Genomic DNA, 26,236 nt, shown 5'->3' with positions numbered 1-26,236 from the left:
CTTCCCAAGATCACACTCATGGGATGTGATGGGATCAGCTCCACAGCATTGTGAAAAACCCTCAAGGGCCAAAGGAATTCAAGAAAGACTTATTGGTTTCAAGGATAAAATGAATTCAAGACAGACTGTGATCTGTTTCTGTTTGTGTGATTTTTAAGAGTTGGACTCCCGGGGTGCCTGGGTGGCTCAGTGGGTTAAGGCCTCTGCCTTCAGCTCAGGTCATGATCCCGAGGTCCTGGGATCAAGCCCCGCATCGAGCTCTCTGCTCGGCAGGGAGCCTGCTTCCTCCTCTCTCTCTGCCTGCCTCTCTGCCTACTTGTAATCTCTGTCTGTCAAATAAATAAATAAAATCTTAAAAAAAAAAAGAGTTGGACTACCTTTGCTTCTTGACTTCAAAAAAAAAAAAAAAAAATCAGAAAGAGTTCATTGTGCCAACAGGGGACAAAGACAACAATAGAAAAAGGGGGAAAGGTATCCAAGAGCATCCTTAACTGAGCTTACAATCCTTGTTTGCTAGGCATACATGGGAGCTACCCTTACAGTCTCACATTTCTAAAATCACAAATGCCTACCAACCCTAAAATGCTGCTAAATTGAGATGGGAATAAGAGCCCAAACGCTACACACTTAAGCAAGGGGAGGGGTTTCAGCTAAGAAACATCACAACAGCTTTATACCTTGGAAATTAATATCATAAGCCCAAAGCAAAAGACTTAGTTTTTCAAACTGAAATACTCATGAATGAAAGATCAAGTGTTTTGAAGGAATCATCCAGCGACTTCAGCCAATCAGCATCACAGAGTTTAAAACTTTGGGTTTTGATGGCTCCAGAGAAACCTAAGGCAGGAATCTTGGCGACATGCTCTGGCAACGAGTAAACCTAGAGAGCCAGCGGGTTGTTCTCTACCAAGAAAACCACCAGTGCTAGACAGAGGCAGGAAAGAACGCAGAAAAACTCAGTGGTCATTGAAGAGTCTGTTTCTCATCAAGGAACTGGAAATTTAGCGTTAAAAAACAAAATAAAATTATATGATCTTTCCTTAAATAAGAGAAAGATAAGATTCAGATTCAGAAAACCAGCTTTTAAAGGAAGTAACATCAAAATTTAGAAACCTAGCAAAGTGGGCAATGTGTTTCACTCTGACGGAGAAAAAAATTGTACTGAAGCCTTTCAAGAATCAAGATACCGCCAGACTGTATATTCCCTTGACAGATCAAAGGCTCCAAAGTGTGTTTATGAGAAGCAGGAGATCTGCAGACTCAAACAGCAAGGACAGTTTCTAAAAATATCTTTATGTCACTTCCTAAGATCCCCAATGGGTATCTATATTCTACTACAATATTTACCAGCTATCTCTGACTAACACTCGTTCCTACCTGTACCCCAGTTTATCACTAACAATGATCTCCAACTGTTTCATCAAGATGATGCTTTGAGTGGAAGCAACAGTATTTATTACAAGCGTAACTATACTTTGATTAAAAATAGAAAAGGCAAGAACTGGGCCAAGATCAAAGGAGACAAGTTTAATTATTAAACACTAAGGTAAACAGCATGAAGTTGCTTCAAGCAACCAAAACACAGAAAGTTTAAATCTAATATTCCACATTTCTTAAACATTGACAGACCATGTCTACCAGATGCCAAAATGTCTATGCTGAAAGTGGAAAAAGTCAGCCCAAAGATGATGATATATATACAGTCTTACTGGAAACAAGGCACTGAAAGGAAAAAAAAAATATTCTTAAGTCTTTCAGAAGATTATCACCAATTACTATTAAACAGAATTCACAATTCAAGTCAAGAAGAAGGAAGGAATCAAAGTTATTTGGGTGGTTTCAAGCCAATAATTACCCAATACAAATGCCAAGAAACAGGTATTTTTGACAATAATAGTACTGTGGAGTTGTTTATTCACATGACAACACGAAACATGTCATGCAGTATTTAAGGCAATCCTCTATAAAAGTTGGGGGGCGCTGGCTCCCCATGGCAACATTAGCTAAATTGCTGGATTTCTGAATATGGAGAATCATTTGGGAGCAGAACAATGGAGATGAAGAGGGTGGGAAATGCAAAAGGAATCTATACACTTCAGCTACCTCTTGTTCTCACTGAGTTACAATGAAACCTGCAACATTAAAAGCAGTCCCATTATCCCCCAGTTGTGGGCAATACTTCTGACGGCACCACTACCCCAAGTGTACTCTGTATGGAACCAGGAACAGAAATAGAAGGTTCTTAGAAGCTTGAATAAAGAGGGGACCTCCTCCAAAATCCAGCTCCAAAGCCAGAGATTTTTACCAAAGCTCCTTTGGGAATCTTAGAGATAGGAGGCATTGTAAATGTTTTGGTTTGTTCAAAGGATGCGAGCGCCCATCCGTCCTTAGCTGCCTCAGTGGATTTCCTCAGTTTACTGTGAAAGCGACTTTGTCTTTCTGCTTTTGTAGTCGCTGGCTCGTGGATAAGCAAGCACCAGAGTTGTTTGACCACTGACTTCTGCTCATAAAAGCTTTTCCTCGGTCCATAAGTGAGAAGAGTCTCATCATCTACAGGGGTTAAAACTGCTACTCGTTGCCCAGTAAATGTCAGCAAAAGCTGAAGATAAATATCTCCTCATTTCCGAGGAAAATCAGAAGAGCGGTAAGGTCCTAAATAATAAGTCTGTTTGATTGAGGGAAGTAGATAAAAGAGGCGGTCATAATTCATTTTTGTTTTTTGTTTTTTGTGTTTTTGTTTTTTACAAAGGATCACTGAAGCTCCTTTCTGAATTAAAAAAGAACAAAAGTAATGATTAGCCATGAGATAAATTTTGGAAAATACACATTCTGATGATCTTGGCGCAGATTTATACTCACTCAGCCTACTCTAATGGGCAGCATAATCCATGAGTATATTTTGTGCAGTTTCAGAATTTAGATTTCAAAGAAGCTATTCATCTATGATACCAACATTCTAGAATGAACCCAGATAAGCTGGACCATGCTTAGAGAAGATACACAATAATATGGATGGCTGGTCTGTATTAAGAGGTATGTCAAAGGACCCAGGGACATATGGTCTTGAGGAAATAAGCAAAATGTGGCTATTTTCAAACGTCTAAAAAATTAGGTGAGAGGCTAGACTCGTTTCAGGTGGTCCCAGACAGAAAGTCACAATAAGGAAGAACTTTCTGTTGATAATGTACAAAGAGGAGATGTCGTGCATTCCCAGCCCCTGGAGGTATTTGAGCAGAGGTTGGATCCACTTCACGGAGCTGCTCAAGAAGAGATTTCGGCAGCTGCTGGGAGACCAGATGAGTGACCTATACAGTGTCTCTCAGCTCGCGCGGTCTGAGATTCCACGACGCAACTCACCTCTCATTCTCAACGGCTGTCCCTCCAGGTCAGGGTTTAAGCACATGGGCACGTTGCACTGCCGTTTCCCAGGCTGTATCTGTTCTGTGGATAAAGAGAGCATTTCAGTCTTCAATGTGGTCAATTTAGCACAAGTCACAATACAAAGAATTTAACCAATAACCTCGTGGGGCCATTTTGGGGGGGTCACTGTTATTGTTGATTATTAATACGTATAGGAAACATCCTAGATTTTCGGGTAGGGTTGTCTGGTGTTTCACTACAAATGTGCCAGTCAGGTATACGCAACGTAATTAAAAGCAGGAGACCATGAGAGCATCTAAAACTGTCAAAAAAAAAAAAAAATGTGGATTCTCTACCTCCCCACCGAAAAAGCTCAAATACCATTACCTCTTGATATGAAATTAAAAAACTGAAAGGCTAATGTCACAGCCATGAAATAAATGTTTTATGCACATCAGTAAATACTTAAGCAACCATTTGGGGCAATAGCCAGAGAGGTCATACAGAAAACAGGTGAACTGGTGGCAAGGAAATGGCAGGTGTCTTGCTGAGGGCTGAGGGACAGGGGTGAGGACAGGGGTGAGGTCAGCTACTGAGAGCTGAAGGACAGGGGTGAGGGACAGGGGAAGACATGGAGGAGTGGGGCTTCTGGAACATCTGCTTCCTATGAAAGATGAGACAGAGAAGCAGCCATCAGATGAGCACGGATGGAGAAGAGGTAGGTATCCGGTGAGCAAGCAGGTGCATGCTGAGGTGAATCGATCATAACAATTAGACAATTAGATTTGTCCCTTTGCAGACCATGAGTCACCAAATCGACATATGTGCTATAACGCGTCATGCCACCTAACAATTACTTACACATTCATCGACTTTCCTGTGGTCTTAGATTTGGGGAGAACTTTTCGTGGCACTAATCAAACCTAGAGTATTGAGATGAAGCTCTAGTGGGATTGGTGACTAGAGAACCAACTCGGAGAATGGAAAACAAGCCCAGGAAAACAGGTGAAAGATAATTGCACAGTATGTAAATGTCAAGTATTAAGTGAGAAACCAGAGCGACATGAGTGAGTTTGGTTGAATGTGAAAAATTCAGTTAAATGGGTTATTTGGCATCACGTAGACTCAGTTTTTAGATTAAAATTTGGTTTGGAAATTGAGATCTATTTGCCTTTTTATAACTCTACTGAGTCAATCAAACTAGTTGGCAATCATAATCCAAATCTGAAATGGTTAGCTTAGGCTGAGCTACTTGCTATAGAAAATAGAAGCATGGTAAAACAATCTTCGGAGCCCCAGGTCAACCTAACAAAAGGTGGGCATTTAATTATCAGAGAACTAACCAAACAAAGGCTCTCATCCTCCGTTCCTCACATAGCTTCATCACTAAATAGAGAAACAGAGTCAGCCCTCTTTGGTGTGGATGGAATGACTCCACCCAGACCCCTTAGCTGTTGAGGTTGGTTACCCTGTCTTTCTCCTTGACCCTTGCCTGTTGGCTTTCGGACGTTCCATTATTCACTACCACTTATCACCAAAAGGAAGACACAACAGGAAACCTTTAAACATTAAGAACCCTAATAAAGGCTGGAGAGTTGAAACTATCTGTCAAACATAGGATTGGGTATTTTTGTGTGGGATTTAATTATCTAACTCTCCTTTTTTGAAAAAAACAATGGATGGGGGAGATAAGATAAAATGTATGTCAATATTATGGTTTGAAAAAAAAAAGTCTGTCGATAGTTTGGTTTTGTGGACGTCACAATTCCTGGTCATAAGGAAAGATATTACAGTGACAAGCTCACAGAACTATGGCCAGAAAGTACTAACCAAGATACCGAAATAGTCTGATCCAAGTGTTGGCCGCTAGAGCCTATCACAGTAACAAACTGTGGCATATTCGTAGCGCACGTGTGTTGCAAAGGGCTTCCGCATGTGTAATCTTGCAACTCAAATGACCCATTTAATTACAAAAGAAAAAGAAAAAAGAAAAACCAAACACGAAAGGCAGTCATTCCAGAGAACAGCATTGTGGCAGGACTACCGGCTTGGAAAGGAGTACGTGTGCAGAACGTGGGAACAAGGTCAGAAAATGCGGAGTGATCATGTTTAAAATAGACATGTCATGGTGATAAAGTCTTACTTTAAAACTGAGGTAGGATGCAGTCCCACCGTATGAGCATGAGGGTGTGCAAGCTGGTCACCCTGCTAACTAAAACACAGAGCTCATATTCCCAAACCTACCGGCAGATCACGACATCACTAAGCTGCAATCGTTAGTATTACTATTAATATGCCCTTATTTGGGGGTGATGCTTCACAAAACAGAGACTATTGATAATGTGGTGTTTTTTATTTTGTTTCTGGTTTTTAATTTGCATCATGAAATCACAGATCCATTCCCTCCTTATGCATTGATATCGCTTAACCCCAGAGAGATAACTTAGCCTCTGGAATCTGGTCTTAGATGACAAAGACTTGGACCAGCCCCAATGGACAATGAGGTGACTCTGGAACACTTGGAAAGTTTAAAGAGACTTATTCATCACCTTCAGGTTTTGTTTTTTTAATTACTTGAACCACAGAACACAAGAGAACATCTAATCCTTCACACAAGAGCAGAGGGGACACAAAGAAAGTGGCATTTAGCTAATCTGAGAGGTAAAACAAGAAGAAAAAGCTTGACCCACCAGTGTCCCAGTTGCTGATGTTATGGGGGGCGCTAGACTGATGTTCCAGCTGTCGCTTCATTAACTGGCTCATTGTCAGAGCTCCCAGGGATCCCCTTTTCATCTGCCTATACTGAGCTATATGGAGGAAATTAGGACATGATTACTAGGGGGAATAAATTTCCACTGCACACAAAGGCTCTACAAATCCATAAAGAATCTTAGATGAACCTTCACTGGCTATTTGCAATTGCTTGGTAAATTGTATGCTCCCGTCCAAGGGGAAAACTAAGGCACACTGCTCTTCCAGGTGCCTTTCTTCCCTCAGTAAAGAATGAAAGAGTGCCTATGAGCACTTCTCTGTACCCGGTAAATATTTACTCCAGTTACAACAATATGATTACTTTCATTTACTTTTTTAAATTTATATACTTTATCTCATTCCAAAAAGGATTCAAGGCATATAATACTAGCTTAACTTTTTTTAATGGAGCTTGTGCATACATAGTTTCAGGCTTCATTATATCCCCATGAGGTCCGTGTGTGTGTGTGTGTGTGTGTGTGTGTGTATTTTGGAGTAAAATGACACATATCAACCCCAATTTTTCGAGAAAGAAATTAAAGTAGGTGATATGGTATTACTTGGGAACCAACTAGCAAATGAGGTGGTCACAGAAACCGAAACATGCTGAAGCGTCCAAAGTCAATACTATTTTTAATCTCTATATGAGCCTCTGCCTACTGTTTGGGAAATGTGAATTGAATCAACTTCCACAAGTGTGTTCTAGTACAAATCTTTGTTTTAGAGAGCAGTGGTAACATTTTATCCTGCAGTTAAGCATTGACAAATATCCCACCAATGAAATGTCAAGTTATGAGCATTTCCAAACCAGAAAAATAGTTAAAAAAAAAAAAAGAAAGAAAGAAAAAGAAACCCACTTCTACCAGTAGACCATTGGGTAAAAAAGCAACCTGTCTCCTGCCCTCCTATTCCTCTGCGGAAGAGCCCCATCAGTCCCTGCCCCCAGCCCCGTGAGAAAAGCCAAGAATCACTAACGTGACTTTCCTGCATGATCCCAAACTCCTGGACACTGGAGAGCATGTGGTAATTCACTCTCTTAGGAGGACAATTTCAGAAACTGAAGTTCTTTAAGGACATGCTCTATGAGGGGATGGTAGAAACCGGATGATTGTATGGCCCCTGGAAATTCTTAAATGTTATATATAGGTTTCACAATCACTGTACCAAGACTGTAACTCGGTGAGATGTGAAATCAATTATAACATTTTTAATGTAATTAGCATGCTGTTTGATTCATGGTAGTCATGGCATGGTTAGCTAGCAAACTGATCCAAAGAGGGGAATGTGACGGGAATTCTTGTGTCTTGGAGTCCATGTTGACTAAATTGACAATAATGGCTATGCCAACCAACACAGAAGATCTCTGACTCCTGTTGACTGGTGAAATTTACAGTGTTACGACTCACTTGAAACAGTGCAACTTCAGGTCAAATGCAAAAGCAGAAATCTTGTATGAGACTCAACCAATTTAAAAATGAGTATGCTCAAAGGAGGATTTAAAACCTCTAGTGATTTCATAATTTCTCCGATTCTCAGTTGTGTGTGAAGACAGCACAGTTCCCTGAGTGTAAAAACCCTTAACCTTCAGCTCAGCATGTGAGGTGCTGGGCATGATGCCTCCAAGAACACACCACTAACAGCCATCCAGTGCATGCTTTTAATGGAGAGGAGGAGGAAGGTGGAAATCTAATGATGTACTCTGCTGACTCCAGAAAAGCAAGAGTCAGTCATGACTCTAGGATCATGAGACATTGGATACACTTATTTCATGACACATGTAACTAGCACTGAAGTCCGGCTGACTTAGTCACCCTATCTCAAATGACATCCAACTTGGAATCCTGATTAGAATTCACTATCTTCCTATTTGGGGGGATGATTCATATAAATAAGGAGGAGAAAATATACTTTCATGATTCTAGTATGGGGGCTTACCAATGGGCATTCTATCATGTTATTAAACAGATTTTTATGATACAAGAACAATTAAATCCAAAACTAGCTGTTCTTCTTTGCTACCAAAAGGGCAAGTAACTCTCACTTGAAAACACTTTCTTAGAATTTCTATAATCTCTATTATAAGTGAATTTGAGTTATTCTAAGGCAGTGTGTGACACCAAAAAAAGAGCACAGGTTTGCCAATCGAACAGACCTGATATCAATGCCTGTCTCTGCCACTTAGTAGCTACCCGACCTTAGGCAAGTCATTTAGCCTCTCCAACCTCTGTTTCCTAGTCTATAAAATGGGGTCACTAATATTTGCCATGCAGGGCCAATGTCGGGACTGAGTAAAAGAACATGTGTGTAACCATTTGGCACAGTGCCCAGCACATGGTAAGTGTCAAATAAATGGGAACTATTATTAACTATTACGACTATGAACTCCTTGAACAAGGGGTATCTCTTATTTTTTCACCTCGGATCCCCAGTGGCAAGCACAGTGCCCAGCACCCAGCAGACACTTAATAAATAGTTGCTGAATGAATGAACGCATGAATGAATGAATCATGAAGATGACGATGTTGTACCATACTATCGGTCCAGCATTTGAACTAAGATCTTTATCTGGTTTTTGGAATCATCTTCATTTGAAAAGATGGTCAAATGAAAATTAACTAGCTCCTCATGCAGCGTCCATAGGGAGCACAAAACTGACCAGCAGGTGGCATGAGGGCTTGCAGGAGCTGTGCCTCCGTATCGCTGACTCCTGCTGAGAACCTCCCAAGCTAAGGTCTCTCAACGGGTCCACCGAGCCAGGTGGACACCCTTACCTTCACCTCAACAGAACTCACACTCCTCAAGGACAAAATCTAGGACCCAACCACAGAAGGCAGTTTCAAAATAGTTGCCCCCTACAGATCCTGTAAAACTTCACGCCATTTTTATTTTCAGAACCAAAAGGACTGGATTCCATCATGACTCTGGGATCATGATCTATCTGTTATATTTATTTTGTGATAACCTAGATAAGGTTTTTTCACTGATGGAAGTGATTCAAATAAAACAACGGGGTTCAATGTAAAATTCTGTCGTGAACAATGCTTTCCACTTGTCCCAGAACTAGTTCCAAGCCTTATGTTTAAGCTACTCATCGACAACTCTTACGTTTTTTGGAATTATGAAATTCAGTGATTATTCCTTCACAGATTGGGATTCTTGGCCAATCAGTAATGGTACCGATGCATCAAACACTTGAGATGTTGACAGAACTGAGCCTATGCTTCAGGATCCCTGAGATCTTACTGCCAAGTGTCCCCCAGGAAGGTAGCATGACGTATATAAAGAAAAAACCCTGACCCCAGGAGTGTGAACATTGAAAACAATGTGGCACGTATTGTTCCAAAATCAACGTAAAGGTGAAAAGATCACCGAAGGAATTCTTACTTGATATTGAGGAGTGGCCGCTTGTTTCTGGCACACCAGCTTCTAATGTAGGGGCAGACGAGGATTCCCGTGGCATTTCCAAAGTTGAAAGTCCTTTAGTAGAGGGATCTACAAACAGAAATATTATTTAAAGCTCAAAACATTGATGAAAAACAAGTTCAAGAACCTTCTCCGTATCTTTTGCTTCCCAACTAATACACCCATTCAAATCATTCTGTATGTTCTGGCCCTACCAATTACTTTAATGGAATTATATACATGCTGGTTTCCAAATTCCATCAGAGGTGTTTCCCCATTACATTCTGTATCTGGGGCTATGCCTCTCGGAATTTAACAAAAGCACAGTTCCAGAGCTAAAGCCTGGAGCCAGGCGCTTCACCTTTCCAGAACTGAATACCTTTTCATCTGTTACCTAAAGATGCTTACAGTTCATTCCACCTACATCATTCCACCACTCCACCTCTTCCTGGCAACTTGTTACTCATTAATTACATCTCAATTATACAGACAGTTCCTCCTCCAGAAGGTCTTCAAGGAACTCCCCTTCCCCCCAAAAAATTCAAACAAAAAAATGGGTCATGTGATCCTCTTACATAATCCCAGGACACCCTGTCCTTAACCTTTCCCAAACTCAACACACTCTAATGTCATTATCCATTGACTTGTCTAGAACCTGTGCTAAGCCATAAGTAATTTAGGAGCAGGCTCTTTCTAACTTAGAATAAATACAATGAATGCCGATTTTTTATTATATTAGGTGAGCAAGAAATAGACTGTATCATTTGCTCCTTCTATTTGGCGAATGTATCTAAGAAGAAATATTTTCTGCATACACTACAGTCTTATGAATTCATCAACAATGGAAAACAAGCTGTCCCACACTATTCTAGGTAAAGATTGTCCTTTAAAGCTCTGAGAAACAAACTGAGCGTTTTGGAGGGGAGGGGGATGGGGGAGTTGGGTGATCCTGGTGGTGGGTATTAAGGAGGGCACGTATTGCATGGAGCACTGGGTGTGGTGCATAAACAATAAATTTTGGAACACTGAAAAAAAATTAAATTAAATTAAATTGAAAAAAAAAAACTTTTACAAATTTTAATGGTTTATCATAGCATTCCCCTGCCCCCAAATTCTTCACAAATCTCCTGGCCATCTTAAGCAATACTATACACTGAACAGATTGAGGTGCCTGGAGTTACCCTATAGGTGTCCACGAATGTCCCATGTTACTTGGGGACGCCTCCCTAAATGGCTTCAAGTTCTCTAGCTTCACGATGATTCTGTCTCATTCTTTTCCTATTGTCAATTATTTTCCTGTCACAGAGCAAGTCACCATACATTCATGCACACATACAAACTGAAGTATGAAGATGTTATTCTGTCCTTGGATGATCACTATACTTGTCAGAAATAAAAGTAAAATCAACCTTAAATGAGAGGCTGGGAGGAAAGCTTCTAAGCACTGATGCTGGAACATCCAGTTTTGATTCTCAGAGGTCTTTCTGAATGGATATGGTTGCCAGAATAACCATTTTTTGATGGAAAAAAAGTGTAACTGTTTCCTGAACCCTCTTGAGTAAGCACAAAATAGCAACCTGTTTTAAATTACCTTAGTCACTAAGATATCAGAGGTTAGGCTATTACTTTTCTCTTAGGTATTCTCCCCAAACCACTAGTTCAAAACATACACAATCAAAAAAAAATTAGGATTAAATAAATAAAAACATGCACAAATCACCTCTCTTCACCCTCACCTGCCTCTGTTTCATGTATGTCACTCCTAGGGCATAATATTCTCACCAATAATGTAGAATGAGAAAGCTTGAAGCTAATTTTCTAGAATTCTTTGAAAGCTCATTGAGATTTTTAGAGTTTTGCTAGGCTAACTAAAATCTTTGCTGTATCTTTAATTTTAAAGAAATGCCATTACTATAAGGTACTTGGTAATAATCATTAGTGTACAAAGATTCCATATGCCAGGCAATTTTTGCTCAGTCTTAAATCATTCTATGAAACCTTCCATTTGTATACAGTTTAAGACAACAAAAATTGGAATAAACCTATACCTTAGCTTAAAATACTTTTATTCAGTTTTTATAGTGATGTGCAGAAAATGCTATAACCATTCATTCATTCATTCATTCACTCATCAGATATTTGCCAAAACTCTTCTAGGCACTTGGGATATAGTCAGTGAACAAACTAGGCAAGAATCCTTTCATTTTAGTGCGGAGAGACAGACAATAACACACATAAAAGTAAAATTGTATGTTAGAAGAGTAATTCTCTGTAGAACAGAGACAAGAAGGGATTCCAAGATGCCAGACAGGGGTGAAAAGCTGGGGTGTGGTCCAGGTCTCATTGGGAATCTGGTGTTTGATCAAAGGATCAATAAAAGGGAGAGAGGGAACAGGCAGATTCGTGGGGAAAACAGCTTTGGGCTGAGGAAGCAGGCAGCGCAAAGGCCCTCAGGTGGAACCATGCGGGGAGTGTTTCAAGAAATGGCAGGGCCCACCACAGCTGTGTAGAAGCAATGAGGCAAGAGCAGCACACAATGAAGTCTGAGAGCTAACGAGAATCAAGACCACAGAGCACTCCAGAAATATCAAGGACCTGAGTTTTTACTATGAAAGAAATGGGGAACCAACTGGGAGTTTTAATCAGAGGAACGCTATCGTCCCATGTCTTAAAGGGTCACTCTAGCTGCTGTGTTGGGAAGATAGGACGAAGGCAGGGGACCAGTTAGGAAGCTACAATCACTGACCCAGTGAGAGGTGTGGGTGCTCAGAGCAGAGTGGAAGCAGGAGATAAAGTAGGAGGGGACCAGATTCTGGATATACTTTGAAGGTAGATTAAGGTGACCAGACAAAATGGAGGACGTCCAGTTAAAACTTAATTTCAGATAAACAGCAGATAACTTTTTATTATGAGCACATCCCATGTAATACTTGATAGACACAGCTCCAATTCTTCACCCCGCCCTGAATCCATGCCCTTTGCCACGTGACCGAGAAGTTCCCCTCTCATAAGAGGCAGGGTATATTTCCCTCTTGACTTTGGGTTTGGCCAGGTGATTTGTTTTGGCTAAGGAAATGTTTACAGGCATACCACGACCAAAGGCTTGCAAAGTGCCTGTGCGATTAGACTTGCTCTCTTGTGCCTTTGCCATCACCATGAGAAGATATTCCCAGGCTTCAGGGGTCCCAGGGAGGTTGGCCACCCATCCCAGCTCAGCCTAGATTAGCCAAGTCAGTGACCAAATGGACTTACCATTACATGTTGTTGAGATGTTGTCCTTATTTGTTACACAGCATTATTCCAGCAGTAGGCAACTGAGTGAGTTGTCTCAGCATACAGACAATATGTAAAATCATAAAACCAGATGAGATCACCCAGACAGTGAGTGTGGACAGAGGAATGAGACCCTAGGACACTCCCTCCTTAGGGAGAGAAGGAGGAACCAACAAGAGATTGAGAAAGAGTGACCATTGAATAAGCAGAAAACCAAGAGAGTAGGGTATCCAGGAAGCCAAGCAAAGTGGGGAGATAAGAGCTAAGAACTGACTGCTGGAGGTCATTGGTCACCTTGACAAGTGATGTTTGGGCAAACCACTGGAGATGAAAACTTTTAGGAATGATGAATTCTTTTTAGAAAGAACAGAATGGGAGAAAATTAGAGATAATGACTGTATAGGCAACTGTTAAATACGTTTTGCCAAGAGGGGAGGAGCAAAATGAGATAATTGGAAGAATCAGGATCTAGAACTTTTTTTAAGAGAGAAATAAAATCATGTTCATATGCTCAAGTCAGGAATACCTTGTGTGGGAGGGGGGATAACAGGGGTTGGGAGAGAAAGAAGGGAGAATTTCTGGGCCTATATCCCTGAGTAGGTAAGAGAAATGGAATCTTGTCAACGTGTGGAAAAGCTGGCTGTAAACAGTAAAACTAGACAGTTCGCCTGTAGTCCCAGCCAGGTGTACAAGTGCAGATACTAGAAGGCAAGCAGATGGGTAGTAGGAGGCTGTGGAAATTTCTGCTGATTATGTCAAACAGGAAGAGTTATCAGAAGTTTGGGAAGACAAGTAGCCATGAAATGGTCACTCAGGAGAATGGAAATGGGAATGGACCAGGGAAATACAGTATTGTGGCCAGGTGTTTAAGGACCCAGCTGGGATTTATGGTCACGATTTTAAAATGAGACCAGTCAATACTGTTATGTGATTCTCTCCAGTCACAATCACCGGATAAGCACAGGTGCAGGTAGACAGAAAGGTGGATCTGACAAGGCGTGTGTTTGGCCAAGCAGGTCTGAAAGAGCAAAGGCCAAGAGGGTGCAGGGAGGGCTACACTCATTGATGAGTAAGGAAGAGGAGAGAAAACACAAAGTAGGGTAGGCACATGAAAGGACCAATACAGAGCTGTCCCGAGAGAGAGGAAATGGAAACCAGAGGATGGGAGGCATGAGAACGACATTGTGGAAAGGCTGCCCTTGTTGCTAAAGACAAGGTCTGCATTATGACTATGGGAATGAATCACGGAGGGTGAAGGATAAAAACAAAGTCACCAGAGAAGATGAGTTCAAGGAATTGAGAAGCTGGAGCTTCAGAGGGGTCGTCTACTCTAATACTGGAGTCAGTAAGAATTCAGGCAGAAATAGTTTAGACAAGAATGAAAAAAGAGCTAGGAGTCAAACTGTCACCAGATAATTGTCCTCAGGGGTCAGTAGTATGAGATTCAGAACTGGATTTTTTTTTTAAGATTTTATGTATTTATTTGACAGAGAGAGAGAGAGAGAGATCACAAGTAGGTGGAGAGGCAGGCAGAGAGAGAGAGAGAGAGAGAGGGAAGCAGGTTCCCCGCTGAGCAGAGAGCCCAATGCGGGGCTGGATCCCAGGACCCTGAGATCATGACCTGAGCGGAAAGCAGTGGCTTAACCCACTGAGCCACTCAGGCGCCCAGAACTGGATGTTTTTAGAGACAAGGTGGGAATGTTCTGGAAGGGGCAGCAGTGAGCAAGGAAGGGGTCCACCCCTCACCCAAGCCCAAGGGCACAAGGCAGTGAGGAAAGCAGGGTCCCTGGGGGAGAGCCAAGTTTCCGCTAGACTAGGGCATGAAGGGAGTCGTCAGATGAGAGCACATATGGGATTTTGCTCATGAAAGACGGAGGAAGAGTTCAGTAGTTAGCGTAAGGTAGGACGAAAGTTCAGAACAGAAGATGTGCAGAGCCTTATGGAAGTTAGAAGAATCACCTGGGACTTCCTTCAGGGACTGACATGAACAGAGGGAAGTGCACAGTGTAATTGGACCTCGTGGCTCAAGGCGATCAGCAGCAGCAAGGCTCTGAGTTCAGAAGGACCAGAAGCCGTAGCTGTCTGGGCCTCCCTTTACTCTAGCGGTAGAGGCAAGAGGGTCTAGTGAGGCCTGTGTCTTCCTCTGAGCCCAGGCCTTCTTCCAGCACCAGTGAGGGAGGGACGGTAGGTCAGTGTGTCTGTGAGAGCTGGTACACGATACAGATACAAAACTATTCTGACAGTATCACATATATTATAAACATTTTAAAGACATATTATCATAATTATCAGATGCTTTCCTCTTGTTCTGATAGTAAGTGTATTAATAGGAAACCAATCTCTTCCCTGGTAGCCTGGGGAACAATCTGACATAGGATGGATAAAGGAAGCAACATGTGTGTGTGTGCATGCACACACACACACACACACACACACACTACGACCTATATACCATGCACACCCACTCTGTAGACCTTGGATGGTTTCTTATGTATCCACCCTCCAGACCTCTAGAGTCTCGAGGTCAGTGCTCTCCTCCATCTATACGTAGACATTTTCCTGGCTCCAAACCATAAAAAGGTATTCCGGTTTCCCTAGAAACCGTCTTAAACTTTGTTATCACCAGGTTCTTCTTCTCCCACCTGCCTGGCTGGAGCACGACCCTTTCCAAATATACTAACATCCATTCAACAGATTTTTCCAGAACACCTGCAAGGTACACAGCTCAATGCTAGGAGGGAGAGAGCAGCTGAGACTCTCAGGGGATGCCCGGGGCAAGTAAAAGATCTGAATCCCTTGTCTTGGGAGTTGCTTTTGTGTGGAGCAGTGGGAGAGGAAGGACTAGAATCAGGACAATCGTCCTGGCCCTGTGACCGTCTGGTCTTGGGACCCGGGCACATCACTTCCTTAGAGCATCTGCCTCTTCTCACAGAAAAGGATGGGTTTTCCACTACAGGTCTCCAAGTCTCCGAGATCTTTGCCAGTCCTCAGCAGCCCACAGGCTATGCACCTACTACACTGATCATTTCAAGACAATGTCATTTTTTCTAAAGAATCACAGTCTTCTTTTTCTTTAGATCTGAGCTGAGACACAAAGTGTTGAGATCAGCGTCATGGGAATACTGCAAAAGACCGTTTGAGGATGAGGTGGGCTATCGGCTTGCTGCTTTTTCAAATTATCTTTTTTAAAAACTGTGCCTCCAAGCAAAGGTGAGAAATGAGAGCTGAGGCAGGAAATCCATGAGCTGTGACAACTTCGCCATCAGGCGGTGCCCATGGATAAGGGTCCAGGTGGCAACTAGGGTTTTTTGGACACACAATGTCCACCAGACTGCTGACATTCGGTTAGATTCTGTCATCTGCTGTGGACCCCACAGGATTATAGTTGATTCTCAACCATTCCAAGCAATTTTTGCTTTATTTTAGCCCTTCATGTTTGTTCCCTTCTTTGGACAATGTATCAAAGTTGGCTAAAGTGTGGAAAAACAAAGAAGGCAGAAAGAGTTCAAATTAATGACTTTGCTGTTTGAGGAGGGCTGAGATGGTATCTGGGCTAGCTTGATAAGAATTAACCACTGCCTCCTAGTGCCGAGGATGGTCAAGAATGGATTGTTAAAGGTTGCAAAGCAACAAACACGGAAACGTTTATGGAACCCGTAGAACCACATCTGAACCCAGCACGCTGCAGTAAGCGGGAGGGTTCAGAGTGACTCTGAGGCAATTATAATGTCACTCTCTGACATTCTAAGATAGAGAGCATATAAGAGTGACGCATACTCAGTGCCGAGACCTGCATGAGAAAGATGCACAAACCTGCGCGTGAGGCTGGGAGGAATAAGGGGGATGAGCTTACCTGGGTCTTTCTGTTCTCCCAGCTTGTCCAGAATGTTGAAGGAGATGTCCAGATACTCTCTCTGGATGGCACTGACAGCGATCTTGCGCTGTTTCCTCTGCCTGGGGACAATCTGGATCTTGAATTCGGATTCCTCAGCTCCCTCCTCTTCCGCCTTCCTCTCGGGATTCTGTTCTGTGTCCGACTCGGCGCTGGTGTCGGGCTTCTCACTTTCTGCTGGGTTCTCGGCATCCTCTGGGACTTTGAGGAGGACGGTTTTTGCCCCTGAACTTGGCACCGGCCCGCCGGGCTTCTCCTCCTCGATGCTGGGCTCAGGGTTGTCGTCCAGTGACCCCTCCGGGAGGGCACAGGACTTCTGGAGGAGGTCTCGCTTTTGTTTTAGCGTGAGCGGGCTGCCACAGGAGAAGTCCTGGGACTCCTCCGGCCTCGAACGTTCTTCGGAGTCTGCGGGGTCTTCCAGAGCAACGCGGGCGGAGCCCATGGCACCTGCTGACTGGTTATTTCCTGAGTCCTTGGAAAAGAAGTCTTTGGAACAATCCTCCACACTTACTTGCACGAGGGGAGTTGTGCTGAGGCTGAGGATGGAGGGGGGGCTGTGGAGGGAGGGAGAGGAGGGAGCGTTTTTACCAGAGGCCCCAGCACTTGCCGGCTCCCCGGTCTCCTCTTCCTCGTCGCTCTCTACTATGCGGAGCGGGGGAAGGGACTCGAACACAAGAGAGTCGCTGTCAGACGTGGAGAGCACCGAGTGCTTTTCAGGCCCAGAGGTGGAGTCGGAGGACAAATCTATCAGGTCTAAATCCTCCTTGGGAGCAGGCTTGAGCGGAGAATCCACTTTGACCTCAAACGTCTCCATGCAGTTTAACCTGACTTCGGGGATCACAGGCCTGCGGGTTTCTTGGAAACTTTCCACCGCCGGGTTCTCGGGGCCTTCGGGGTCATCAGGCCTCGCAGCAGAGTTCTGTCTGGGACGTCCATGGTCATGTCTCTGCATGACATAAGCAGCATGGGCGGGAGGCTTATCTAGGTCACACCGGTCTATGCAGGACTTCCTTCGGTGCTCGTCTAATGTAAACAAGAGGGAGTCTGCATTCCCTATATCAAGAGATTTTTGTTTTAAAGACCGCAGCTTTTTTTTCTGAACGCTTTCTTCTCTCACACAGTGTAGAATGCTGTCTTGTAATGCACCCGTCTCTCTATAATCAGCCGGCTCTATCTCACCTGATTGAAACAGAAAGAGCTAGTACTATTTCACTTGGAGATGCCACCACGTTTTCCCCCCTCCTACTTGGGCATACGACTGGCATAAATCATGATCACAATCCCAGCTCCAACAGGAGGGAAGAATGACTCTCTGGCCAAGTATTTTGGAAAGTTCCTTCTCATTTCAAAAACCCAGAAAACTCTGGAATGAGAGAACCCAAAATGGCAGTTTAAGATCTTATTTCCAAAATCAGGCTTCGGGATAATTCCTCAGCTCTATTCACGTGTGCACAGGAGAGGGGGACCGCTTTGGGGCTGAGGCAGATCTGGGAAACTGTATTCAAATCGTGTGGAAGAGAAGCAAACATTTTGCAACAAATCAAATCAAGCAATGGCCCTCTCAGACAATCATGACGTTAATGATGTATCTGTCAAGTCACGTATATATATAAGTGTGGATATATATATACTGTTTGTGCATACATATATATAAAATCAACGGTATTAAAATGTGTAGTAACATAATAAAATCAAGATTTCACCCCAAACAAACGGTAGAGTACAACATTTCTGCATAAAATTACTAAGAGGAAAAAATTCATACTTCTCTGCACATTCATCTCAACCGGGTGATATTTCACGGTTTTGCTGCCGCCTATCCTTTTCAATCTTGCAAAAAAAGTTTGAGACTCTTTATTGCAGGGTCCAGTAGGTGTATCATGAATATCAGATTCATCAAAAACACTATCTTCTTCTAATTGGGGAGAGAAAGTCAAAATTACACTTGGGAGGTTACTCTCTCTTAGGCTGTGTCTACACAAGCATTTCAGTGACAGCGTGAGGGAACACAGTCTGCGCTGCTTTCTACACCAGCTCAAGTTCTGGCCATGGCTTTGGTATTTCATCCGGTTGTCCAATTATCCGAATGTTGACAGAGCAACCCGTTACGAGGCTGCCTCTCGTTTTCCGTGTGACCACTGGGCAGCATTTCCAAGAGAGGCATCTCGGTATTCCAAGAGGGCCTCTGGGGAGTTGGGGGGATTTTTCCAGTGCTCTTAAAATCAGGTAACACACACATTTCGGGGATCTGCTGCATGCTCCTTGAACATGCCCGCTTTGGGTGAATTTTCAGGCTAATTTGGCAAGGGAAAATTAAACAAAATGAGTCACGCTCGCCCTTTCCAAAAATAGACATATACCTTCCTGGGACGTGAGAACTGGCATAGACACAGCCTAACAGTACATGCACCTTATACTTTGTGAATGCAAAATACTGTACTCTACATTTGGTAATGAAACACACAACACACAGAAAAAGCTTAGAAAAGCCACTGGTCGTTTCAAAAGCTCCACAAATGATTATGGACTGAAAGAGTAAACGAAGGAAAAAGAAAACAGAAAATAACATTCTCCCCTATTAGAGTTAAGACCCTCCTCTGTGGAGTTTGCCGTGTGCAACTATCACGCACCCCAGAAAGATTCTCTGACTCTGAGGGTCCCGAAGCTCCGTACACAAGCCCGTCACGTACAGTGCCTAGCGAGATTCCTGCTGTGTGCTCTTTCATCCCGATTTGGGCCACTTTTAAACCAAAGATAAACCCAAAAACACATTCGTGAGGAAGAGGTTGCTATGTTGCAACCCACAAAGGTCACTTAATAAATGTTTTCCTCTCATCCTTTGGAAAGACCAAAGCCATGTACAAAGCAGCAATTAAATAAATAAATAAATAAATAAATAAAAGGCTACAGAAATGCACTTCATACCACAGTAAATGGAATTAACCTATTATTCAAGGTGACTATCACTGAAATCATTTGGCCTATTTGATGTCTACCTACACGACAAAATGACGCTCGGGCGTGATGACAATTACGTAAGATTTCTTGAGTACTCAGGGAGTACAAGGGGAGAGCCAGATTTCAAGGAATGATCCTGTCCTAAACACAAGACTCTAAACTAAGTGAAATCTGAAGCAGCAGACGATAGATAAAGTGATCCTACTAATCTCGTCTTAGTCAAATTTAAAAAAAAAATGAGTGTTAATGATCAAAATGATACAAAACCCCTGCTGAAACTTCTGCAAAGATGACAAAACCTATCAAGTTCCCATGTTTCTAGGCAGATACAACACAGTAATGTTTTCTTTATGTCCTTAAAAAAAAGGAAATAGTCCCTTTTGAAAAATTTTTTTTCAAGAAAAGAGTTACGTGACTTTCATGACATGATTTTGAAATAATTCCCAAAATGTCCTGAAGGAGAGATGGAAGGACTTCAGGATGGCTCCTCCCCTTCAGAAAGGCTCATTCGAGACTCGCCCAGACACTGAGCCCGGACTGAGGATATCTAGAGTTTAACGGAATCTATCCCATTTCCCAAAAACTGGGACCTAAGCTGGGAGACAAGATACTCTTCAGAAAGGATTTGAATGGTACCAGAACTTACAGTTCCATCTATGGCCAGATTATTGGACCTTTTAGAACTACGTGAACTACCCTAGTGAGATATTTCCAGAGCAGTCCCACCAAGTCAGAACACCACAAAGGGTCGTGGGGTGTTTGGCTTTCTTCCAGGATTGGATTAGATGATGTCACCTTTTACAAGTCTAGACTTGTGACTTACACTAAAGATACACACCTTGGTTTTCAGCTCTCACCTGAAAACATCCAGGCTGGGATTTTACTCTATCTAACGTTTTATTCACCTGCCTCCTTTGCAGAAAAGCTATCGATATAAAAAGTGTTGATACTGGAAATAATTTAAACCTATGTTTAAAAATGTCATCTCAGTTGCCTTAAATCATTTTCTTATTGACCAAGGAAGCTAAGGAGAAGCAATTCAGCAAATTTGGACTTCGCACCAAGTTCAGGAGCAAACTAGAGACGACAAGATCATGGCTCCACCGAGTGCCAACTGAGACTTTATTTACTTCATCGCCCAAAGCAAGATGCCTCCAACACACAGGGAAAGGCTTACAAAGGCTCCTTAACCAAATAGCACACAATTTTTTTTTTTTTACAAAACATTTCTTATGAAATGGGGTTCAGAAGCATATCAACTATTTCTCTCAAATGCTCATTTAAGAAATTAAGGCAGTGGCACTCATGGGAAAGTTGGAACATTAATGAAGCCGGAGGTGATTTTTTTGATTCCAGAATGATATCTGGGGGCACTCTGTTATCTCCTAAGAAAAACATCGTACAGAAATGTATTATGTATTCAAGCTAAGTTTGGGATGGAATTGAGGCATGTAAAGTACCTTTTTCTTTCTCGCTGTATCTGCTTACGTTACTGTTGTCACTGTACAGAGGCCCCGCCGCGGCATGGGGCTTGCAGCTGTGATACTGAGCGTTGAGCGTATTGACGGTTATGTGAATCAGGTGCAGCAGGACCTTGCTGATATCACAGTCTCGGTATGGATACTGCTCAAGAAAATGGAGGGAGAAAAATACAAACGGTTATTTTGAAGGGTAAGTTTTTCCAGGTGATCTTGCTAGATACTTTCCTTGGTATTTCTTGGGGATGAAGAGAATATACTGAGAAGCAAAACCAGAAATTTTTATCACGGCCTTATTGGGACAAGGGACCGTGGTTCCTTCCTCTTGCACCAAACCACGGACGGCAAGGAATGCCCAGTTCGCAGTTACAATTCCTTTTAAGAAAATTACCTGGCATAAACATCTGGTATAGGAACATAATTTTAAATATCTTCTTTGCTTTCTGACATTATAATTCACACACAGATAAAATATGAGATGCTGAGCATAAACACAGATTGTTGATCTCAATCTCCTACAGCTCATAACATATACTGGAGTGGTCTCTGTTGCTGTCGATTTTCCAATGGCCTTTTACTTCTCAACGCTAATTTTATGTATCCTGATTTGTCCCGTGAAGGTCAGATTACTCTCCTACAAAATTCTCAGTTTAGATACCTTAAGTGTTCTCCTCTCTAAGAGAATGATTCTAGCCCCAAAAGGAGTAACCGTTGGAACTCACCTTGTAAAGGATGACAAGCAAGGCCTTTAACCACATCTGCCGGATGTGAGGTTTTAGGGACCAGAGGGAACAACGAGGTGGCTGTTGGAAATAATGCCGTAGTTGAGGACAAGAGCAGTATTTGAGCACCTGAACCACCAAGGGGAGAAGGTGTTTTCCCAGGTTAATGTTATAGTCCATTACCTGAAATAGGAAAAATATTAATAACTGAAGGAAAACTATAGAGAACACCCATAAACCTAAAGGAAAATGTGACCCATCCAAACAACAGGCAAAAGCTGGACAAGGCATCTCACAAAATGTGGACAGTAATGGCCAGTGACCCTAAAGGGGGAAAAGTTAAACTTTACAAGAAATAAAAGAAACTTGCCAATTAAAATCATTTTATCCACTTAATTATCTAATTATTTGATGTATCTACTAAATTATCCATGGGGAACAATATTTTACTAAAATGTTCCATTGAACTAGCAACTAGAATTAAACTAGAATCAATGAAAACACCTACCATTGGTCATCACTGGGGGAAATGGGCATTCTCCAATGCCACTGGCAAGAGTATTACTCAACACACCCTTTCAGGAGGGCAATTCACCAATATCTATTCAGAAGTGAGGAAAAGTACATAGCCTACAGTACAACAACTAAATGTACCCTAAGGAAAAAATCAGACAACTGTTCCAAGATGTATATGTAACGATATCCAGCCTTATAGTCACCCTAAATTGAAAATAACCTCCATGTTCAACAATATAAGTTAAATAAAAGATTATTTGTATAATAGGATACTATGTAGCCATTAAATGGGATATGATACAAATTTATTAACATGATTGACTTCATAATCAATTTTAGGTTTAAAAAAGGTTACCCGTATTTATCAGTATGTGTAATACGATCCCATTACTACAGAAAATGTGTGCACACGCATACACCTGTATATATGTGCAAATGAATGTAATCAATTTGGAGCCAGCAATAACATACTGACACCGATATGTTAGTCACTCATTTTGTGGGCTTCATGGAGATTTGAATTTAATTTTTTGCTTTATTAAATAAATATGCATAATGTAAATACAGAAAGAGAGAGGTGAGGAGAGAAAGAAGGAAGGGAGGGAAGTTTGGTATCCGAGATGGCACATCGTCTCATCATCACAAGCAGCTGAGTGTTGTGGTAAACCCTCCAGCACCAGCACCAGCAAAAGACTGCTATGTACGGATTGCTCCTACTTGGCTTAGCTGTGTTCATTATGTTATAATCTATTTGAGCAAGTTGGTAACAGAGACCCTCACTGAGCTCCTCCCATGAGACAGGCACTGATTAAATGCTCAGCAATGTGTCATCCCTAATCTTTCAAAACAAAAGTCTTTACCAAAGAGCAAAGAAGCAGAGAATACTTAAGGCCTCAACAGATGATAACAGTGGCAGAGTTGAAATTCGTATCGATTTCTCTCTAGCCTCAAGTTCTACACCCTTTGCAGACTGGCGTAGCGCTGGTCCAGTTAGTCATACAGAAACCTAATAACTCATCACTTCTGCTCTTGCGTTCACATCTCAAATGAATTCTCACAGTGCTGGGGACGGGGCAGGATGTTCGTTGCTGAGCTGTCTGGAGTGGTAAGAAGCTGGGACCAAGCAACATGCGTGTCCACCATGGGGGCAATTAAGAGTTAAAGCATGGTAAGTGCACGCCGCGCTGTCAATGACAACGGCCGGGAGAAGCAAACACGTACAAAGCCAATGACGGTAACATGACATGAAGAAAGTTGTATGCTCAGCTCAGCTCTCCACTTGAAGCCAAAAGGGAGAGAAGATTAAAAATACATAAATAAATAAACAAAAGTTCTACACTCTGTTATTGTTTAATGGGCAGAGTTTCCGTTTAAGATAATGAAAAATTCTAGAGATGGATAATGATTCCGGTTACATAATAATGCAGATACACCTACAAGCCACTGAATTACATACTTAAATGGTTAAAATGGTAAACTTCATGTTAGGTATATTCTACTCACCGTCCCCCAACCCCCAAAGCCCTATACTCCCTATTGGTCTTCCTCATGTTATACTCCCTTCCACATGAGCCTTCCTAATAAAGTCACTTGCACAAACCTTTACACAGAACCTAGGTTGGCTAAATGGAATTTAATGACTTACTTCTACCAAAACCTTAACGATCTGACTCCTGGAAGCTTACACTTACTTGGGCAATTCCTGCAATAAATGCATTAAAGCAAGTTGACAGGCGCATTTTTTGAGGTGCAATCATGAAGCAACCTTCCTGTTGGTCATAGCCGAGCAAGACGTACAGGTGCCGCTTGACCGTGTTGAAGGCCTTCGCGCTGCTGATGTCTGACTCAGCGCTGCTCTCATCCTTGGCCATAAACTTCATGAGCACTGTAATCAGCTGGTGGACGGTCTGGTGGTCAATCCCAGCATCTTCTGGGAGCAGGTCCTTGATGGTGTTGTCATTCTCGGGAGACTGTTGTCCTGTCAGTACAAGAAAGGTCATCAGTGGGTGGCTCCCTCCCAAAGACACTCACAAGGAAATCTCACTTATTGATAAAACACCATCCCTTCGGCTTCCACTAAATATTTAGAGGGTCTGTTCTGGACCAACGTGAAGGCAAAATATGGTCTACTCAGCAAAGCATTAGTTCAGGGGTGAACATTATTATTTCATCAACAACCAACTAATTTGGAAGTAATAAGGGAATAGAAATTTTAAAAGGCACTATAAAGCAAGGTTCTCTTTGGAAGGCAAGAAAAATACCTAAATAAATTTGTACTTAGCGATTTTTTAAATATCTTGGCAAAGTTTTATCCTCAATGATAAAGGGAAGTTTCCCTTCCAGCTTTGTCCAATAAGCACATAAAAATAACCACAAAAATAATATTCTAACATCCACTGAGCACAAAAGCATCCACTGAGTTCTTGTGCTAAAATTTCTCTCTCAATTTAGGGGTGTCTAGGTGGCTCAGTCAGTTAAGCATCTGCCATCGGCTCAGGTCATGATCCCAGGGTCCTGGGATCAAGCCCCGCATCAGGCTCCCTGCTGAGCAGGGAGTCTGCTTCTCCCTCTCCCACTGCCTGTTGCTCCCCCTGCTTGTGCTCACACGTTTTCTCTCTGTGTCAAATAAGTAAATAAAATCTTTAAAATATATATATTATCTCAGTTCAGTTATGTTCATAAATCAGCTGGTGGAAAATAATGTAAAGTTTTCTTTTCCAAATCCTGAGATATTAGCAATGAGTACTCTATGAAAGATATAGTCAAAATTACAAATAGCAAATCACAAGTCCTGCTGTATGTAATGAGAAACATATAAGGGAGGGGACAGACAGAAAGGAAGAAGCATGAGCTCTTAAAAACAGAAAAATACCACATGAAGGTGAGCTGAAAGTTTACATGGACAGAAAAGAATACCTTAGCCCTTGATTTATTTGTAACCTAACAAATAATTGTATCACAGCAGGTCCCTGACTTTGGCTTTCTCTCTGTTATTTGTCAAAGTCAGAAATTATACCCTGTCTCTGTTTGTTTTTCTGCTTCTTCTGATCTGGTTTAGTTTAGGACTCTTGCTGAAGGAAAGGGGAGATCTACTCTTCTCTGTTTATATTTGGGGACTCATTCCAAATACCCTTCACATCCTAGTCCCTTCTTTGACAGGCGACCTCACACTTTCTAAATGGAAAGCAAGATTTTTGCCTAGTGGCTTAGATGACGCACCCAGGGTTCTCATTGCTCACCCTGCAAGGAAAATTTCTCTAAACGATGACCGGCTCTGCTTACCAACCATTATAAACCAAACTGGGACCATATCATATCATGCATCTTATAATATCATATAATTATGGCATAAAAGATAAGGGAAGGAGATAGGTAGTAATTTATATCCATTAACTCAACTAATTTGGCAAAACCCCAGTCTTCCAGGACACAGCCAAGAGAAACAGGATAGAAGAAATGCTTCTGGGGACTGTGGAAATTAACCGTCTCAAGGCCAAACAATTTTCTCTGGAGCAGTGGCACAAAGGTAATGCCAAATTCAGAACTTACTAGTTTCGAACGGTATGTGAGGCAACAAGCTTGGTTGTGTAGTTCTCCCCAGATGCTCCAATTAATGTCCGTCTGTGCAAACGTGATAGGCTGAGGAAGGATCATTATCCATCTCTAGAGCAACAGAGGCAACTAAGTCTCAGGGCCTCTCATTTAGGGGAAAAGTGTCTGATGAACTTCAATACTACCCTAGAACATTCACATTTTCTGTCTCCTAGTCTCTGTATGAAGAGTAAATGTGGGCAACGTACTCTAGGGTAGCTTTCACCCCAAATCATTCAAATAAAGCCTAAGGACTTGTTTATTACAGTGTTCCACATGCAAAGATGAGAGCG

At 42.2% G+C, this 26,236-nt stretch overlaps 1 protein-coding gene across 1 annotated transcript in view; it reads right to left on the bottom strand.

Annotated features, from left to right (window-relative positions):
* LOC111148642 (unc-79 homolog, NALCN channel complex subunit) overlaps positions 1 to 26,236 on the bottom strand; it is a 240,028-nt gene that overhangs the window by 62,139 nt on the left and 151,653 nt on the right. The window contains exons 27-34 of the mRNA XM_022505392.1: positions 24,044 to 24,330; positions 21,837 to 22,019; positions 21,097 to 21,259; positions 18,444 to 18,593; positions 16,640 to 17,857; positions 9,496 to 9,603; positions 6,051 to 6,167; positions 3,358 to 3,441 (exon numbers count right to left, since the gene is read on the bottom strand). Of these exons, the coding sequence (XP_022361100.1) occupies positions 3,358 to 3,441; positions 6,051 to 6,167; positions 9,496 to 9,603; positions 16,640 to 17,857; positions 18,444 to 18,593; positions 21,097 to 21,259; positions 21,837 to 22,019; positions 24,044 to 24,330 (2,310 nt within the window). The remainder of the gene's footprint in view (positions 1 to 3,357; positions 3,442 to 6,050; positions 6,168 to 9,495; positions 9,604 to 16,639; positions 17,858 to 18,443; positions 18,594 to 21,096; positions 21,260 to 21,836; positions 22,020 to 24,043; positions 24,331 to 26,236) is intronic.

Source organism: Enhydra lutris, unplaced genomic scaffold (assembly GCF_002288905.1).
Source record: "Enhydra lutris kenyoni isolate GAN:26980312 unplaced genomic scaffold, ASM228890v2 scaffoldscaffold20, whole genome shotgun sequence".
In the NCBI taxonomy this organism is placed as follows: domain Eukaryota; kingdom Metazoa; phylum Chordata; class Mammalia; order Carnivora; family Mustelidae; genus Enhydra; species Enhydra lutris.
Note: the sequence above shows the minus strand (reverse complement) of the source record. Positions and strands in the feature narration are given on the sequence as shown.